At 49.3% G+C, this 13,668-nt stretch overlaps 6 protein-coding genes across 6 annotated transcripts; 5 read left to right on the top strand and 1 right to left on the bottom strand.

Moving 5' to 3' along the window:
• Window positions 1-958: 958 nt before the first annotated feature.
• POJ06DRAFT_236184 (uncharacterized protein) lies at window positions 959-1,812 on the top strand (the record flags this gene model as incomplete). Its single annotated transcript, XM_056185885.1, has 3 exons — window positions 959-1,491; window positions 1,556-1,641; window positions 1,694-1,812. The coding sequence occupies 3 exons, from the start codon at window positions 959-961 to the stop codon at window positions 1,810-1,812; spliced, it is 738 nt and encodes a 245-aa protein (XP_056046700.1).
• Window positions 1,813-2,138: 326 nt separating this feature from the next.
• POJ06DRAFT_66020 (uncharacterized protein) lies at window positions 2,139-2,582 on the bottom strand. Its single transcript, XM_056191355.1, has one exon. It carries the CDS (start codon window positions 2,537-2,539, stop codon window positions 2,282-2,284), a length of 258 nt encoding a protein of 85 aa, XP_056046699.1. The 5' UTR covers window positions 2,540-2,582; the 3' UTR covers window positions 2,139-2,281.
• A 508-nt stretch (window positions 2,583-3,090) lies between these two features.
• POJ06DRAFT_246996 (fungal-specific transcription factor domain-containing protein) lies at window positions 3,091-6,513 on the top strand. Its single transcript, XM_056186858.1, has 3 exons — window positions 3,091-3,543; window positions 3,602-5,686; window positions 5,745-6,513. Exons 1-3 carry the CDS (start codon window positions 3,240-3,242, stop codon window positions 6,191-6,193), a joined length of 2,838 nt encoding a protein of 945 aa, XP_056046698.1. The 5' UTR covers window positions 3,091-3,239; the 3' UTR covers window positions 6,194-6,513.
• A 1,409-nt stretch (window positions 6,514-7,922) lies between these two features.
• Window positions 7,923-8,831, top strand: POJ06DRAFT_266105 (uncharacterized protein; the record flags this gene model as incomplete). The annotated part of the gene is made up of 3 exons (XM_056189129.1): window positions 7,923-8,004; window positions 8,065-8,502; window positions 8,572-8,831. 3 exons carry the CDS (start codon window positions 7,923-7,925, stop codon window positions 8,829-8,831), a joined length of 780 nt encoding a protein of 259 aa, XP_056046697.1.
• Window positions 8,832-9,319: 488 nt separating this feature from the next.
• Window positions 9,320-12,174, top strand: POJ06DRAFT_219468 (P-loop containing nucleoside triphosphate hydrolase protein). Its single transcript, XM_056185591.1, has 2 exons — window positions 9,320-11,302; window positions 11,358-12,174. Exons 1-2 carry the CDS (start codon window positions 9,437-9,439, stop codon window positions 11,826-11,828), a joined length of 2,337 nt encoding a protein of 778 aa, XP_056046696.1. The 5' UTR covers window positions 9,320-9,436; the 3' UTR covers window positions 11,829-12,174.
• Window positions 12,175-13,490, top strand: POJ06DRAFT_246990 (WD40-repeat-containing domain protein). The gene is made up of 2 exons (XM_056186857.1): window positions 12,175-13,117; window positions 13,194-13,490. The coding sequence occupies exons 1-2, from the start codon at window positions 12,206-12,208 to the stop codon at window positions 13,347-13,349; spliced, it is 1,068 nt and encodes a 355-aa protein (XP_056046695.1). The 5' UTR covers window positions 12,175-12,205; the 3' UTR covers window positions 13,350-13,490.
• The last annotated feature ends 178 nt before the right edge of the window (window positions 13,491-13,668 follow it).

Here is a 13,668-nt window from a genome sequence, read left to right as displayed (position 1 = left end):
TAAGCTGACGTAGGGTTCAGGGTATCACATCAATATGACTTACTACATTTCCAAGGTACATAAAGATTCTGTCTCCTCTCCAGGGTGGAGTTAGATTAATTCGTGAGTTGGTTGTCCGCAAAAGACCATGATTTGATAAGTTTTTATTACTACTGCTTTGGTTGTATTTCTGGCTATATCTTGGATATCGAGAATTGTGCAGTTTGAACGAGATGCATCTAGGTCGGGCGAGGAGAAGTCTACATTCTTTTTGTTTGAGCGCCAGTTTGTATACGGTTTGAGTCATTTTATAATGAATTTGACGTGAACGACTGAATTATTATCCAACATATATCTCGGAGCTAACTGCAACAATCGTGATGTATGCACTACCCAACAATGGTGTCAAGTGCAAGACCGAGGTGGGGCTATGTGAGCCACCCCCTGAAAACAGACTTTCGTGAATTAAGCTCTCGTCAGCCCAGACATATCGCGCAGAGATCAGGCCATTAAGAGATGTTAATTACATTCGTTAGTGCCACCACATCAGACAACCTTGCCCCCCCTACCGCAGATCTCTAGTATAGACCTAGAAACACGAGCCCGTATCATGCCACCTGACAAGAAATGTGCCTGAGTCGGAAGCTACGGACTCCGCTTTCGTTGTTCGGGCGGATCGAAATTTGACGCCATTGATGGGTGAACGATCAGGGGATGGCGTTCGTCTGAGCTTTTGTGGGCGTACATCTCGTCGGCTGATACTACTGTTACCTCTGACAAATAAATTTAGCATCTTCACTTGTAAGGCCCGAAAGCTACGGTGACCTCATTTATAACTACTCCTGGTTCCCCAAGACTCGGTCTACGCCTCTCTTCCAACTCCGATGCTATTCTTCCCGCATATTGTGCATACCACTCAGCTTTAATTTATCTTATTTTGTCTCAGTAGTTCATTGCTATAGCGCTTTCAGGACACAATATGCTGTTGGAAGGCGCAGTGGTTTTAGTTGTCGGTTCCACTGTCGATCTTGATTTCATAATCTTGCAGCTAATCAGCTCCCGTTGCCGGGTCTATGTCTCTGGACGACCTCACGAGTCTGCCTCATTTCAACGAGCCAAGTCCAGAATCCATGATGTTAATCTAGTATATCTTACTGAGGATAACGAGTCGTACGACAGCGATGGCGACGAGAATGAGCTTGACATTGAAGACATTATGCGCGAGTTTGTCCGACGCGAGAGTCGGCTAGATCTCATCATCTTAAGCAGTGCCAATGATGAAGAAAAGGTGCATCCACTGCCTAAGATGGCATTCTTAGATAAAGAACTAATAGCTCTGCAGTGTGTCAGATATGTTCTCCCAACTCTTGTGTCGGCGTCGACGCAGTGTGGCAGCTCGAATATTATTGTCATCAAGTCGGTCAGCCGGCGACCGCGCACTCGTATGGATTCGCTAAAGAGAGTGAAGCTCCGCCCGCATGAGTACGAGGAAGAAAGACAGGAAGAGGACGAGTAAGTTTAGCTGGGCTGCTCATTTAATAGAGGTTATGAGGGCAGGCCTAACACCAAGATTTAGACATGCAGAAGTAATCAAGGAAAAGTTGATTGCGCTAGTGGAAGATCACGGGGCCGAGAATATTTTCGTCAATGTTACCAACCCAGGTATGTCAAATTGGGCATTTTAAGTATGCTGTGTATTAAATTTAGCGTATAGATCTACTTTTATCTGTAATTCTCCAGTGTGACGCGAAGCACCATCTTCCCAATCATTCCACCGCGGTTATGTCTACGTCATCCGTCTCTTTGGCAAGAACAACAGCCTCTTCTATGTAATTGTTTCGTTTCGTTCTCATATCAGCCGGTTTTTTCATTGTTATGATCATGGCGTCGTGGTCTTTGGTGCTGCGGGCGTAATTATGTTATTGATAGGATTTCTCATTTGCTTGCGTTTGGCGTATGACCTGGCGATCACTAGTTGCTTCTCAACTGCCATGTACGATAGTATCCAAAGGTGACCCATAAGGTCGATATTAATATAGGATGTTGTGGCTTGGTAGATTGTACAGTGCCCTGATTTACACCGTCCCATAACGCCTCCTAAAATATGGTACAAACAAAGAAGTTACTTTCTCAGCAGCCACGAGGTAGTATGCTGCGTTCGGTATAACGCAATGTGCTGATCCCAAGCGTTGACTGCAGCAGACCAATATTGTCTAGTTTTTGACATCAACTCTCATCGGACTGGGAAATTTGCGCATCCCCATCCCGTCTTCAACTTCGTAGCTGCTTTGTCGCTGTTATTCTATTCGTTGTAAGTGTCGTCGTCTAGTGACTCTAATCCTCCATCTTCCATTTCTCCTTCACTCTCGCTGGAATTGTATTTGAAATCGTCTGGAATGCCCCGCTTTCGGCGCGAATACAGGTATAGATCCACCGAGGAAAAAAATAACAGAAGTACTGTCACGACCGCTATTTTGGTTATCAAGCCATTATTTTGGTCAGTTATTACTGCATATGTGCCAACGATTGGGAAGATGTAGAGCAAAGGGTATTCTAGCATAACTTTTTGAGGGAGCCCGCTACCCAACAGTGCGACTAAAACGGTTGAAAACAAAGTAGGTCAGAGAAGTCGTCAACTAAGTTGAAGTAAATAATCTCACTTACATTTATATTTCCAAATTCTAACTAGACGCGGCGTATCTTATTCTAAAGTTGGATGGAGAGATAGATGGAGGCTCGACGACTGCCATTCTCGAAATATCTCGCCCACATGGAAGCTGAGAATTGGAGCTTGGGTGAAATGACGTTAGTTTGAGCTACGTATTATTGAACTTAAGTTGTCCTTCATTTTTCGGACAGGGCAAGATTACAGCATTCTATGCGTTTCTCGTAACAGGTCGATGCGCTGACTAATGTCAGGTAAAATAGCTTGGCGCGTTATTTATTCACCATATACTCGTGACAACCCTGGGCGAATTCTTGCGCTGCGTCCTCCCAACAAAGAATCTAGCATTAGACGGCACCAATTTAGGGCTAGGGCTTGAGGTGAAATAACTGGCAAAAAGGGGAAGAACGCCAGACCGAGATGCTGCTGACAGTGGCCTTTCCGCACGGCGCCCAAACTTCAACAACGAATTCGTTTCTGGCGTCCAACAAAATCCGCTTTGCATCATTTCCCATTCGGTTGAATAACTCTGCCTACACCTTTTTCGTCCTTGTTTTCGTTAGTTCAGAGACAACTGTAGCCTCTGTCAGGCAACATGTCCACCGCGAGAGCGTCAGACTCCGATGGATCGTCCGAGTGCAATTCTCCCATTCAGGATCCCATGAACACTGATCCTCCGGTATACAACGAGCGTAATGAACGGCCCAAGGCGCAACCGAATGTACCACTGTCCAAAAGAATCGCGTGTGTGATATGCAGGAAGAGAAAGCTACGATGTGATGGAGCACGGCCCGCTTGCGGGACTTGCGCGAGATTGCAGCACCACTGTATATACGAAGAGACGCGTCGCAAGTCCGGACCGAAGCGGGGTTATGTGAAGATGTTGGAGGAGAGACTGGGTATGTTACTTGGGCGGCAATATGACTTGATGCCTTAGATATCTGACCGAGCAAACAGCCCATGTGGAAGGGTTACTCAATTCGAAGGGCGCTGCTAAACCGATCGTTCCTTCGCCGGCAGCTCATACCACTCTTTCGAGCGGACCATCAGCCCTGACCGACCTTCCATCAGCGCAAATTGTCCACTCATTATCCACGTCTCCTATACAGAATCCACTGATCGCTGCGCCCCAGGCTCCTTTGTCTTCTCAGCAAAGCGTACTACCAAACGAGTTTGGAGCGATAAATCTCGGCGATGACTTAGATCTCTCTGGAGTGAACATGCTGGGGGCTACGGAAAATGTCTTTGAGCTGATCGCCCTTGGCATGGACGAGGCACTGCCGCCGCAATCGATGATGGACGAACTACACGCTATGTACTTCGAAAGTCAACATGAATTCACTCCTATGATTCATAAACCACGATATTTGGCATCTCTCAACTATCCGCCGCATCTCCAACCACCGTTGTATTTACGCTATTCAGTCTGGACAACAGCAGCGGCGATGTCGTCCAAGTATCGGCAATATGCGGGAGTGTTCTACTCTCGTGCTCGCAAGTACCTCGAGCAAGTTCAAATGCGCGGTCATGGAGAAAACGTAGCCTCTTTAGCGTTTACTCAGGCTTGGGTTCTAATCGCCTTGTATGAATATAGAGTAATGCACTTTCCGCGCGCATGGCTGTCGGCTGGTGTAGCCTGTCGATCAGCTATAATGCTTCAAATGCACATCATGGACAGCAATATGACTGGTGTCAAGCAGTGTCTTCCACCGCCAACTGATTTGATTGAGATTGAGGAACGGCGACGGACATTTTGGTGCGCATTCTGCGCCGATCGGTATGCTAGTGTGGGAACTGGGTGGCCTCTGATTATAGACGAGGTCGACATTGCATCTCACTTACCAACGAGTGATACTGCTTTTGACAATGGCGTGGAGGAAGTTACTTGTTCCCTAGCAACTGCTCTTGATCCAGCCGGTGCCAAGTACATCCGTAAGCTGTCAGTGTTTGCCGCTCATATTCTAATTGTCGCGATGTTTGGTCGAATTCATGGCCACTTACACCGTGGTGATGCAGCCACGGGTGAGCTTGGTAGTGTTGCGCCAAATTTCTTCGAGCGATTCAGGTATCTCGACAACACGATTCACACCGTCATGCTCTCACTTCCAAATCACATCAAGCGGCCGATGGGGCCAGTGTCACCGCCAGGCGCCGAGCTAATTATGTCTATTCATGCTAGCAGCATTTGCCTTCACCAGGCCACGATATTCCGAACACGGAGGTCGCCTAATCATCAATCAGAGTTTGAGACAAGTAAGCAACGTTGTCTACAGGCGGCGTCTGAAATTACGAAGGTTGTGCAGAGCTGCTCTCATTTTGATATGGCAGCATTTAATGCGTTTATGAGTTTCTGTATCTATATTGCGGCACGATGTTTTGTACAGGCATTGCGGACATCGCCTGACGGACTTGATCCGGCCACAAGGACGCGACTTGATTTTCTGCTTACCGCGTTGGATAACATGAAGGATGACGTGCCGATCGCTCAATCATTCCTTTTGCAACTCGAAGTGGACATGGCGAATCTGCTTAACGAAGGACCTTGCGTGCAAGAAGACTCTGCCACTAGACCATCGCCTGTCTCGAACCAATCCAACCTTTCGGACTCCGAGGTACACTCTGAAAGTTCACAGGCCTCGCCTCCTGATGATACTCCTCCTGGATTTGACCATGGTTCGATTGGAGTTGTGCATCCACAAATTTTTCAACACCAGAAGAACAATAATAGAGCCTCTCCATTCTCTCAAGAGTTAAAATCTCCGGATTCAGGCACATTACCCAGACGAAGTCCTGTCGATATTGGTGGTCATGGTATTCCCACTATTCCTTTGAGCTCGTGGCCACCATCGAGTAATAGGGGTAGTACACCGGGAAATGATGTGGATATGAGTGACAGTAGTATGTTCCATAGCAGCAACAGTAGCGTGACCACACTGTCACAACCGGCACCCTCTACAACAGTTCGGCTTGAGCACGGTCCAAGCCGGGCAGAGAATGTGGGGATGGAGTCACTAACGTCGGCGTTCACAGTTCAGCCTCTAAGTATGATTTGAAGGTTAACGTTATAGGTCTAAGTAACTAATCAGAATATGGGATATAGATCCAGTATCTTCCAGTGCTGATCCTGCCTTGTCACTGCGATTGAAAGAGTTGCAGGAGGAGCAACAGCGGCTACTTCACCTCCACGACCAACGGCAGAGGGCACTGAAGACGCAACAACTTGCGCAGCAGCAACAGCTTCTCGAGCAGCAATTCCGGACGGAGGAACAGAGGCGACAGCAGCAACAGCAGCAACAACATCAGCGACTACAGCAAGAGGAAGAACAACAACGCATGCGGCAAGCAGCCCCTGGAACTGGGGCCTCCCAAGTGAACGGTCCGAATATAATGGGGCCAGATATCGGTATTTGCGGTGTCAGTCCGTCAGCCTCATCAGAGGTTCTCAACGCTGATACTCCGAGGATGTGGACTCCGTCTGAGTTAGGAATCACCATGGATTTCTCCTTGACTAGCTATTTGCAAGAGAGCGGGTACACATCCCAGCAATAGTTCCGGATCTTACCGGTGCTATTATTATTATGTAATTTATAACTGTGTCTATGTACGGATGCGGTTATAGATCCTTAAGATATGAAAGAGTGAAGAGGAACATGATTATTGTTTAATAGTGGGAATTTTCAGGGGTTATTGCATGGGGGAATTTGGTAAAGAGTCATATCGATATTATAGCCGGGTGGGGTTCTGCGAGATCTTGACGGGAACGGCGCTACTAGCTTTTTGTAAATAGTGATTAAGTCTGTCTTTGATTCTTCTATTTCATTTTGTGTATGAATATAACTCTCCACTTGGAGCCAGTGCTATCAGGCGCGCATTCGGCGATTCCACTTGTTTGATCGCTTTGAACGACCTACAAGTGTTCTCGCAAGTCTGATATTGCCCAGGAGATTAGCTTACTGTTTGTGATCTTATTACATCACGCTGGTTGGAGTAACTGGGAGATTCACTATCGTAAATGATCTGGCGATCTTACCGACCAGCAGTAAATATAGGGCTGTTACGAATATTCGTAATTGCGAATATTATTCGCAACGAATATTCGCCCGAATAATTATTCGCAAAATTTTGGGTTGCGAATAAAGCCTGCGAATATTATTCGCAACAATTTTCGATTGCGAATAAATTATTCGCTAAAACTTTGTGAATATTCGCAATATTCGCAATTCGCAAATTATTGAGTAGTTACTTTTATATCGGATTTCCCGTTCAGTTGCGCGTTGACGGAAACAAATTAGTCTGCTAGTCTGCTATCTATAAAATGAGATGATAACTGTATACCATGATTTTACTAGCTCTTACGCAACCAGACCCTAACCCTGACCCAGTTGGACGCTACTGTACATACTTATTGCCTAATTAGTCAATTTTCTAGCTTCTTTAAGCATGTCACGTGATAACTTGCGAATAACGAATAATTATTCGTATTCGCAGCTTATTCTGCGAATACTTATTCGCATACTTTAAGGCTGCGAATAAAATTAGCGAATATTATTCGCACTGTTTTGAATTGCGAATACGAATAACGAATATAGCGGATATCTGCGAATATTCGCATTCGCAACAGCCCTAAGTAAATAATTAAATCAACTGGCATTTTCCTGATCCTTTCGATCAGTTTGCAATTGTGGTCTATGCCTAGTAATTTGACCATGTTTGCCTTTTTGTTCACCCGGGCCTGGCTTGCAGGATAAGGAATAGTGCGATCGCGAGCTTCAAACGCGAAATATGGCGATCGTGGCAAATTGGAGGCAGTATCTATAACGTAGAATTTGAATTCCAAAGAACATTTAGTCGCAACTTTGATTTCGTGCATTATCATTCATATGAGCACTACTTTTTTTGAATTGCATCTCGCAGCTGTAAGCTACTTGTGACTATGTTAAGGTTTGGCTGCAGATGACGTCATCCGTCGGTGGTGCGAACCTGCCCTCTGCGGGCGAAACCGGGGCTTCGGGCATATTACATGCCACGCGGCACAGGACAGCATCGACATCAGTCGGATAAGCTTGTTAACGATAAGCCAGACGCGATTACGATTACGATGGATTAACGCTGGTAGCGAGGAAATCCACATCGGCCGTGATCGCAAGCTGTCTAAACGTTCTGCTGATTGGCAATTCTTCCCACCCAGAGTGTCGTCCGCGGTTGGCCCTGATCGAGCGCGGCGCTTGCTATGTGGATTTCATCGCCCAGGCTTCTAGCTGGCAAGCAAGCTCTCGACATGTCCAACAGTCCCACCAACGCAGCCCCATGGCGACCGCTGCAGCCCCCAGATGCTTTCATGCTGCGGTGTCCTGACGAAAGTGCGCTTGTTACTTCTTGGCCAGATCGACCTGCGTACAGCTAACGGTATATTCGACTAGTCTTGAGTATGATTCTGTCTTACTTCACGATAAATGACCTGGTCACGGCGCGTTCAGTCTGTGCACGGCTTAGCGCGGTCAGCACTCTGAACCAGCACTGGAAACACCAAATCCTAGACCTTTGGCGAACCCGTTCCTCCATGGCATTTATATGGAAAGGCAACCTCATCGATGACCTCGCCTTCGACCTGTTGCCGACCGGCTGGTTCCGCGCCCACGTCGCGGTCTGCAAAGTTGTCAAGGTCCCGTGGTTCCGCAAAAAGAACAACCTTATCGGCTACAAATGGCATTCATATATGCGTAGGGTTGGCAGCAACCACTTGTCGTCTGCAACCGGGCGCGGGGCGCGGAATAAGGATGATGAGAACCGAGACCAATGGACGGCGACTTGGACGTTTTTGGATGACGGAACTGCGCTGCCGTTGCAGGGATTGAGCTGTGTGGGGTAAGTCCGGCGTGGCCGACGATCAGCAGAGATACCACGACGGCTGACTTGGTATGTGCTAGTTTCGGCCAACCCGCCACTGATGTCTGGGCGGGAATGGATGTCGTGGAAACGCATGCTGTTTAATTGGTCGACGTATTTCCTAGCCACCGAACCGCTCTTTTTTAGATCGATAGTCATGGTTCATGAGACGATTATGCAGGAAATGTACACGGACGAGGAGCTCGAAGGGCTGCCACAGTTCTTCATTCCTGGGGAAAGATTGGCCAAGTATGAGGAGGAAGTTCAGGCTGATTTTGACAAAACTTTGGCTACTGCGTAGAAGGTATGAGAGGTTTGAGCTCGCTGAGGAAGACGCTGCAGACTAGAACTGTGAGGGCACTGGCGAGAGATTCTTGGAGCGAGTAAAAACAGTGCATTAGGGCGGGGCGTTTGGTGTGGTCAGTTTGGACTCGCTTTGCATTGTTCTGTTGCAACTTGGTAACGCATCCTGTTTACTGATAAGATGCGATTAGTAGCTACTAGAATGTAAATAGAGTGATACAATAGTAAAATTTTGACGTGAAAGCACTGTCGCATGGACCTTTAACACCTTCAGTTCGAGGCGCAAAGCCCAACGACGAGAAAGATGGTTAAGTAGTTTGAAGTGCAGGGCTAGGGCATGAAGTCCCCTGAAATTGATTTGAGGCGCATTATTGGCTGGTCAAAACTGCGCTATCCCGTAATAGGCACTACGCTTGCTGTCTGGCGCGAGCGGCGCGCAGTCTAAAGTACTGATGGGCCGGTTTTTTTTCTTTTTGCCGCAGCTGTGCTCTCAATCACCGCAGCGAAGACGTCTTTCTAGAGCGGTTCGCTACATAGCTGGGGATAGCGAATTCGGTAGACTGTGTGACGGTGGAACGATAGTTGCGTTACTATAGGACGAAGATGAGCTCGCTGCGCACTCTGTTCCCCACTGTCGCCCACGGGGTTTTCGGGCGCACCTGCGTTAGTACCAGCAGGCCTCTCTTTTCACAGCTGAGAACTCGAAATAATTTCTCGAAGCAATTCGCACGGACGCAGTCCTCTGCTGCGGCAGAGGCTGAGTCCGAGGAGACAGAGCCAGAGACGGAGTTGCAGTCGCTGCAAGATATCCTCGCAAAGCTAACGCCCGAGGACGCGAGGCGGCTGTCGCTTATGCGCAACATTGGTGTTAGCGCGCACATTGATTCCGGCAAGACAACGTTTACTGAGCGTGTGTTGTACTATACCGGTCGAATTAAGGCAATTCACGAAGTCCGAGGGAAGGACAATGTCGGCGCGAAGATGGACTCTATGGATCTCGAGCGGGAGAAGGGCATTACTATCCAGTCAGCAGCTACGTACTGTGACTGGGACAAGGTCGAGGATGGCGTCACGAAGAAGTATCATTTCAACTTGATCGATACTCCTGGCCACATTGATTTCACGATCGAGGTTGAGCGTGCCTTGAGAGTTTTGGATGGTGCCGTGCTAGTTGTTTGTGCGGTATCTGGTGTGCAGAGTCAGACTATTACCGTCGACCGACAAATGAGACGGTATAATGTCCCGCGTATCACCTTTATCAACAAGATGGATCGAATGGGGGCCAATCCATGGCGTGCAATTGATCAGATTAATCAGAAATTGAAGATCGCGGCCGCCGCTCTCCAGGTCCCGATCGGGAGAGAAGAGAACTTGGAGGGTGTTGTTGACATCATTAATCGCAAAGCCCTTTACAATGACGGTGCTCGCGGTGAGATTGTTGTCGAGAAGCCTGTTCCCGAGGAGCTCACGGACCTTGTCGAACAGAAGCGCAGTGTGCTGATTGAGACCCTTGCCGACGTTGACGATGAAATAGCCGAGATCTATTTGAACGAAGAGGTGCCGACTCCCGAACAGATGGTCGCTGCAATCCGTCGCTCCACGATCGCTCGCAAGTTCACTCCTGTCCTCATGGGTTCTGCTTTGGCCAACAAGTCTGTCCAGCCCGTGCTCGATGCAGTGTGTGATTACTTGCCCAACCCGTCCGAAGTTTCTAACGTTGCTCTCGATTTGGCCAACAACGAAGCGCCTGTCAGTCTCCCGCCATACAGTAATCTCCCGTTTGTCGGCCTCGCGTTCAAGCTCGAGGAAGGGAAGTTTGGCCAGCTGACGTATGTCCGCGTGTACCAAGGAATGATCAAGAAGGGCATGAATATCGTCAACACCCGCACGGGCAAGCGCACCAAGCTAGCGCGGTTGGTCCGCATGCACTCGAACGAGATGGAGGACGTCACCGAGGTCCACTCTGGAGAGATCTGTGCTACTTTCGGCGTCGACTGCTCGTCCGGCGACACTTTCACCGACGGCGAGGTCTCGTATGCCATGACGTCCATGTTTGTGCCTGAGCCGGTTATTTCGCTTTCGATTGCGCCAAAGTCCCGTGACAACGGTAACTTCTCTAAGGCGATCAACCGGTTTCAGAAGGAGGATCCGACTTTCCGGGTCCATTTCGATCCCGAGAGCAAGGAAACCGTGATCTCCGGTATGGGCGAATTACATCTTGAAATCTACGTCGAGCGCATGCGCAGAGAATACAGTGTCGACTGCGTAACCGGCATGCCGCAGGTCGCGTACCGCGAGGCTCTGCTGGACGAAGTCGCGTTCGACTACACTCACAAGCGCCAGAGCGGTGGTGCGGGTCAGTATGCCAAGATTATGGGTATCTTGTCAGCCGCGGATGCGGAGAATACTTTCGAGAGTGAGATTGTGGGTGGAAAGATACCCGAGAAGTACCTAGCTGCAGTTCAGAAGGTGAGTGCTGTTTGCAAGCAGGCTGACTTGATCGAGATGCGCTAACACGGAGCAGGGTTTCGATGAAGCATGCGAGAAGGGTCCTCTTATCGGCCATAAGGTCCTTGGCGCACGTATGCTCGTGAACGATGGTGCCATTCACGTGGTCGATTCGTCCGAGCTTTCTTTCCGCACTGCCGGTTACTGGGGTTTCCGGGAGGCTTTCATGCGCGCCCGTCCTATTGTTTTGGAGCCAATTATGGACGTCGCTATTACCGCACCTATCGAATTCCAGGGTAGCATCATCGGCCTGATGAACAAACGCAACGCCACGATCACGGACACCGATGTTGGCTCGGACGAGTTCACGCTGCATGCCGAGTGCTCGTTGAATCAGATGTTCGGGTTTGCGACGATTCTGCGTGCAAACACGCAGGGCAAAGGAGAGTTTACGTTGGAGTTCAAGCACTACGCGCAGGCGCCGCCACAGCTGCAGAAGGACCTTATTGCGGAGTTCCAGAAGAAGTTGAAGGAGAAGCAAAATTAGGCCTGCTTTGCCATGGAGAAGGGTGGATTTATCTCCTGTGGACTGTATAATAATACCTACATTATGACCAGAGTTTAGAATTTTTTCCTTTGATTGTTAAAGATTGGGTATTTATGGCAAAATTTTCTGTTTGAGTATATATATGGGTTACGGTATTAGTCTATTCTTTTGTGTATATTTTGCGTGGTTTTTGGCACTCCAGCTCTAATTATGTTGTCGGCAAAGATCAGTAAATGTTTGTATACAGAGACATAATAGCATTGCCGTTGGCGGCGATGATAGAATGGTGACGCGAGTCGGGACCAAACGTGCGGCTTGCACATCAACGCACCCACAATTTTTGCAACTTTCGAATCGAGCAACTGCGACCACAAAGCATGCAGTATCAATCCACGATCCTGACCCATCCCGCCCTCGCACGCGACCAAGCGAGTACTTACTTCCGAAGTCAACGGAGTCGAGAATACCGTGAGCAATTCGGCCCACCGGCGCCGCGGGGCGGACCATCGTCATCGCCAGTAAGGACGCTAGCATGGAACGCGCTGGGCAATCGCATCGCAGCCGTGTCGTCCCCGATTCACGGCACGCACATCATACGAATATGGAACCCCGAGCGGGCGGATTCGCGGTACACTACGGAATTGAAAGGGCACGCTGGCGCGATCGATTGCGTGGCGTGGGACCCGACGTTTTCTGACCGGCTCGTGTCGTGTTCTTCGGCGGAGAGTACGGTGCGGCTGTGGGACGCGCGACTGAATCGGACGCTGCAGAGTTTCCGGACCGGAACAGTCGGAGTCGAGCCCGTGTTCGTCAGGTTCACGCCGGACGGCCGGTGGGTTGTCGTGTGTGGCCTGCGAGCGCGCAATGTCCTCGTTTTGGACGGCCAGACGCTGCAGGTCGCCGGTTCCGGCGCGTTCACGGACCCACGGCCACAGGACGGCGACATCACGCGCGCGGTAGTCACGTTTTCCGGCGATGTCCTCGCGATAGGCTATAGCACCGGACTCGTGAAACTACACTCGTTCGATCCATCTACAGGCGAAGTAGGGAACGATCCGCTAGTCAGCTTGAACGCGCATCGCACGTCGATTACGTGTCTTGAATTTGATCCACGGGGACGATTCATGGGGATTGGGTCCAACGACTCGCTCGTGAGTATCTGGGACGTGCAGGAGCTTGTCTGCGTGCGGACTTTTGCCAAGTACCCGCTGGCGGTTAAATGCATTTCCTTCTCGTTTGACGGGGCATATATGGCTATCTCGGTCGAGAACGTCGAGCCGATTGAAATTGTAAGGAGTTTCTTTGTTTGTGGCGCTGACGCGGCGAATGTTTGGCTAGATGTGGTTGCTGATGGGGGCATGTTAGGTGCATGTCGAGACCGGCGAATTCGTGTTCAGCGTCCCTCGAACCGCGCCGTTTCATGTTCCGGCACTCGAATGGCACCCGACAAAGTACTGGCTAGCCTACGCGGGCGATCCTGCCGGACTCAAAATACTGGGCACGCCAGACGACAGGCGTTAGTCCGACCGGTTATATTTCGCATTGTCGCATTCACGTGTGGCTGAAACTCAAAATGTCATGGGTCCAGATCAAGGCGTTGCTGCATCCCGCGTGCTTAGTTGTATTATAGACGTGTGTATAATATGTAGTGGAAATGATGACCTAACTGTGCGTAATCGGCCAGTAATTGTATGGACAAGTATTGCGGCCGGTATGTAAAACGGACCCGATGAGGCTTCTGAATCGAGTCGGTCATTGGGTTAGGGCACAGCAGTTGGGCGTCTTAGCCAAGAAAGATTGCGGACAGGAACCCTCAACAGCAGCCAGAGAATTCCCGCGC

Source organism: Lipomyces tetrasporus (assembly GCF_029532465.1).
Source record: "Lipomyces tetrasporus strain NRRL Y-64009 chromosome Unknown POJ06scaffold_2, whole genome shotgun sequence".
NCBI lineage: Eukaryota > Fungi > Ascomycota > Lipomycetes > Lipomycetales > Lipomycetaceae > Lipomyces > Lipomyces tetrasporus.
This window is presented reverse-complemented; position numbering and strand designations above follow the sequence as displayed.